Raw genomic sequence first — 5472 nt, forward strand, 5'->3', positions numbered from 1 at the left:
TCATTCTCATCTCAACCCATACAGCATAATAAAAAAAAATTAAAAATATATGTATTTTATGTATATTTCAGAATATAAAATATATATTTGCTAAATTATTTTTCAAAATATATTAATGTAAATATATTTTCTACTAGTATATTTTTGGCCATTTATTTTCAAATATATTTGAAATATATTAATGTAAATATATTTTCGACCAGCATATTGTTTTGGCAATTTTTGTGTATTTGTATATTTTAAAATATAAAAATATTTTTTTAAAAAGCATTCAAACATATATCTTGCCCTATACATTTCAATCCAAGAAATTAATAGATTCACATTTTTGAAGAAAAACTTGATTTGCTGTCTGTAACACTAGACATATAGTACATTTTGAATAAATTAAATAGGGAACATGCTTTAAAATGTTCCAAAAAATTACAATTACATAAAATGCATTAAATTAAACATCATTAAATCTAGTTTTGATCTCTAGCAGGCAGGTTACTGTAAGATTCGAAATGTATTTGTGTATGAAAAATGTATTTTCTATTTCAAAAAATATATTTAATTGAGTTTCACTCTATGCAGCATACATTTAGCATATATTCAAAATATAATTTTGGCCACAAAAACATATTTTCTTGCATATGTGAATGATAAACATGATAAAATGGAATGTTAAAAACGGGATGTTTTGAACGTTCTGACAGCATTTAGAAATAACAAAACCGAGGACAGACTGTTTTAAGTGTGACTAGTGAGCCTGTGTGTGTTTCTGAAGGCACGGCTGCAGTTGATGTCTGAACACAACGTGAGGATCCTGAGAGCTCATGGGATGATCTGTCTGAGTCGAAATTCACGTGTTTTTGGCGCTTATGGCGTTCCATAAACGCCCACCGCGCTGATTTCCTGCGTCGCGTTTCCCTTTAAGCGCCGCGCGCTGCCTGGAAATCACGTCACTTCGCCGCGAAGCGTCCCGATCAATGAGGTTCCGCGCTGCGCGTTGCGTCGCGTTCCTGCGAGCGACGCTTCCAGGAAGGTGTTAACCATCGCGCTGCCTCAATGTAGCGCCTGCTCGCGCGTTTACAAACAAGAACACGGAGAAGTTGAAGTATTCCGCGCGGGGCGAGGCCAATGGATGCGCGAGCGCGTTAAAATCGCCTGCGCGTCGCGAGGGGAACATTATTATCCAGGCGCTTTATTTCGCGGAAGAACAAGGGAGAGGAAAGTGGAAACAGAAGAACTTCCTGAATTTCAGCGAGACATGTCCGATTCCCCCTCGCAGGTCATTATTAAGGTAATCCTGCCTTTTCTTTCTTGTCTAGAATGTTAACGCGGAAGGTGGGATGCGTCACATCATCTGTTGCTGCGATCGACGCGTTGAGTTGCTCGCTTGTGACTTCATTTGCGCGATGCACGCGATTCGCGGTGGCGTTTAAACGATCCATGCGTCCCCTGGAGCCATCAGTGGGAAAAGTTCAGAAGCGAGTTCGAGGTCGAGTTTGGCTGCGCATGGAGGACTTTCACCACAATAACTTTAGTTTGCATTGGTTATTTAGTAACAGGGAGCGAGCAGAACGCTGGGAACGCAGTTGTTATCAGCGCTGCTCTTTGACCGCACTGCTTAGGGCATCTTAATAGAGAGCGATCACATCCTTCAGTGGCTTCTTGCACAGTTGCTCGTGCGTTTATTTGTGTTGTTCGTGCGTGAAGCGTCACACCTGGCCTACACTGGTTGCTCGTCCTGAAAGACCTATAGGCAGAAATACACGTTATAATTCAGTATTTAATTTTTTTAATTGTTTGTACTTTGTAGCGTTTAATCAAAATGTAGACTAATAACTGGATCTTCCTGTGTCTGCTGATGTATGCAGGACTCCTCCAATCATTTAGTGCTTTAAGCTCCGCCCCTGCATACACTTCAGCGCCACGCCCACATCTCAACATCCAATCAGCAACTGATGCACAGAACCAGGTCCCGCCCAACAGATTTTCTTGTTGGATAACTCGTTACTATATTATTCTTTTTTCCCAATTATGTCTTAATAAGTAGATGTTATGTCATGCAAACAATAGGCTATATTTTCTCGTAATAATGATATGTCACTAAAATGCTTTTTTTTGTAAGTGCGAGATAATGTGTCGATAATTATATTTACCCATTTAAATAACATTTTCTCATAATAGCGAGATTTTTTATTTTGTTAAAAACAATATACATTTTTCATAATAGCCAGATAGTGTGTCGTTAAAACAATATATTTTCTCGTTAAAATTACATTTTCTTGTAATAACAAGATGTTGTTAAAAACTATGCTTTTTGTAATAATAAGGTAATGTTTTTGTTAGAATGACATTTTTTCGAAATAGCAAGAAGCCATGTTGTTAAAAACAATATACATTTTTCATAATAGCGAGGTAATTTGTCGTTAAAACTATACATTTTCTCATTAAAATGGCATTTTCCCGTAATAAGAAAAATGCTATGTTATTCAAAATTATGTTTTGTTCGTAATAATGTGTTGTTAGAGTGTTGTTTTTGTTAAAATGACATTTTCTCATAATAACGAGAGGTCATGTTGTTAAAAACAATGATTTTTTGTAATAGCGAGATTTTTAGCGAAGTATTTTCTCGTTAAAACAAATTTTTTTGTAACAAAAATATTTTTTGTAATTTTAGCAATATATGTTCTCGTAGTAACAAGATATGTCTCACTTGTAATCGCGAGATAATGTATCGTTAATGTAATATTTTCTCCTTAAAACATAATTTTCTTGTAATGAGATGTTAGGCGTACGTCGTTAAAAACGATATGTTTTTTCATAATAAAGAGATAGTGTCATTAAAACGATTTATTTTCTCGTAATTGCATCATAAGTTTTTCTGTTTCCGTTGATGTGCATCACGATATGGAAGATATATCGCCGCTTTCATTTAATCGCGACTTCAAAGCATCTGATTGATAGCGTCAGCCTGTCTTATTCATCGCTGCTCTTTCTGATGCACCTTATACCATATTTTATGCTTATAATAATAATAATAATGAGTGTTTTTAATGCAAACCTGATGTGTTTGGGATTTGCATGCTTTGCCCTGCATCTCCAGGTGTTCCCGCGACCACCGAGAGCTTTCTGACAGTTGTAGAAACATCCACGCTCGGGTGGAGCGGCTTTGTTCAGTGCAGCCGCATGCAAATGAGCCGATAGAGCCGCGGTCTTATCGCTTTTGATTTTGCATGCTTTCATTTGCACAGGGTGCTGGACATGATGATTTACCCTGGCTTTACCCTGGAAATTTCAGTTCTCCGTGCGAAATCTACCGTAGCCCTTATATGGACCGAGAGAAAATCATCAGGAAACTGAACAGGAAATCAGAAGGGAAATCACAACAGCTGAAGAACACTCAAATGCCAAGCATGATCTCAGAGCATCGTCAGCACTCGCATTAATCATATTCACACTATTGTGCAATACAGAAGTCAGCTGTTTTCTATGAGACTTAATATTCATTAGCCTCTATAGGTAAATAGCTAGATAATCATACTAAACCATTAATATTCATTAGCCTTTATAGGTAAATAGCTAGATAATCATACTAAACAATTAATATTCATCAGCCTTTATAGGTAAATAGCTAGATAATCATACTAAAAATTAATATTCATTAGCCTTTATAGGTAATTAACTAGATAATCATACTAAACAATTCATATTCATTAGCCTTTATAGGTAAACAATTACTAATTATTATTAATTTATATTCATTAGTCAGACCATATTAATTAATTATTCATTAGTATCGATTAATATAGTAATAGAGAAATCACAGCTCTAACTGTAAATAAGTAGATATTTATTAAAATTGATTAATATTCATTAGTCACTATCGAAAAACAACAAGATATTCATTTGTGGCCATTAATATTCATTACCAGCAATAGGTAAATTGTGGGTAATGAGTATTATTATTGATTAATATTCATTAGTCCTTATAGGTAAATAAATACATTATTCATTCATTAGTGTTACTTAATATTCATTATTCACTATACTTGGACAACTAGATATTCATTTTTATCAATATTCATGAGCCACTATAGGTAAATTACTAGATATTTATTAGTATTAATTCACATTCATTAGCCGCTATAGGTAAATAACTAGAAGAATAACAATGTGCAGTAAGCGGTGAAACTATTTGTGCTGCAAACCAGTGCAATTATGATAACTTACAATAATATGATATAATATAATAATATCAGTTTGTTGAACTTCAAGCTGTGTTTGTCACTGGAGCTGAATGACACCAGAACACTCGAGTTCCCACTCCTACGTTAAAAACGAGGCGGATAATGTTTGTCAGATAGTGAGTTCAGGTGCTGATGCGTCTGCATGACCTCTGCATGACCTTTGACCTGTCTGCGGTGTCACCGAGCGTCAGTGAGCAGCTTCACGTGTCTCTCCGTATTCATTCTGAGCAAAACAGCTCTGAAGGAAGTTCAAGACTTTATTACTGTTTGCTCGTGCTAGTTGATCTAGTGTGTGAGTGTATGTGTAGGAATGTGTGAGTGTGTGTGACAGTGTGAGAGCGTGTGTTTGTGTGTGTGTGTGAGAGAGAGAGTGTGAGAGCGTATGTGAGAGCGTATGTGAGAGCGTGTGTGTGAGTGTGTATGTGTGTGTGTGAGAGAGAGTGAGAGTGTGTGTGTGTGTGTGTGAGAGAGAGAGTGTGAGAGCGTGTGTGAGAGCGTGTGTGTGAGTGTGTATGTGTGTGTGTGAGAGAGAGTGAGAGTGTGTGTGTGTGTGTGTGAGAGAGAGAGTGTGAGAGCGTGTGTGAGAGCGTGTGTGTGAGTGTGTATGTGTGTGTGTGAGAGAGAGTGAGAGTGTGTGTGTGTGTGTGTGAGAGAGAGAGTGTGAGAGCGTGTGTGAGAGCGTGTGTGTGAGTGTGTATGTGTGTGTGTGAGAGAGAGTGAGAGTGTGTGTGTGTGTGTGTGAGAGAGAGAGTGTGAGAGCGTGTGTGAGAGCGTGTGTGTGAGTGTGTATGTGTGTGTGTGAGAGAGAGTGAGAGTGTGTGTGTGTGTGTGTGAGAGAGAGAGTGTGAGAGCGTGTGTGAGAGCGTGTGTGTGAGTGTGTATGTGTGTGTGTGAGAGAGAGTGAGAGTGTGTGTGTGTGTGTGTGAGAGAGAGAGTGTGAGAGCGTGTGTGAGAGCGTGTGTGTGAGTGTGTATGTGTGTGTGTGAGAGAGAGTGAGAGTGTGTGTGTGTGTGTGTGTGAGAGAGTGTGAGAGAGTGTGAGAGCGTGTGTGTGTGTGAAAATGTAAGAATGCAGGGATAAGTTTAGGGATAGGTGTAGGGTTAGGGTTGGGTTAGGGGATAGAAAATATCGTTTGCTCAGTATAAAAACAATAGAAGTCGGAAACATATGGAAAGTCCCCGCAATTCACAGAAACAAACGTGTGTGTGTGTGTGTGTGTGTGTGTTTGTTCAGC

General features: G+C 37.8%; 1 protein-coding gene across 1 annotated transcript in view; it reads left to right on the forward strand.

Annotated features, from left to right (window-relative positions):
- The first annotated feature begins 890 nt into the window (after window positions 1–890).
- Window positions 891–5472, forward strand: part of LOC107698007 (transcription factor ETV6-like) — a 24021-nt gene continuing 19439 nt past the window's right edge. Inside the window, exon 1 of the mRNA XM_016498916.1 lies at window positions 891–1289. Within this exon, the coding sequence (XP_016354402.1) occupies window positions 1127–1289 (163 nt within the window). The 5' untranslated portion in view covers window positions 891–1126. The remainder of the gene's footprint in view (window positions 1290–5472) is intronic.

Source organism: Sinocyclocheilus anshuiensis, unplaced genomic scaffold (assembly GCF_001515605.1).
Source record: "Sinocyclocheilus anshuiensis isolate Anshui unplaced genomic scaffold, SAMN03320099.WGS_v1.1 scaffold2204, whole genome shotgun sequence".
NCBI lineage: Eukaryota > Metazoa > Chordata > Actinopteri > Cypriniformes > Cyprinidae > Sinocyclocheilus > Sinocyclocheilus anshuiensis.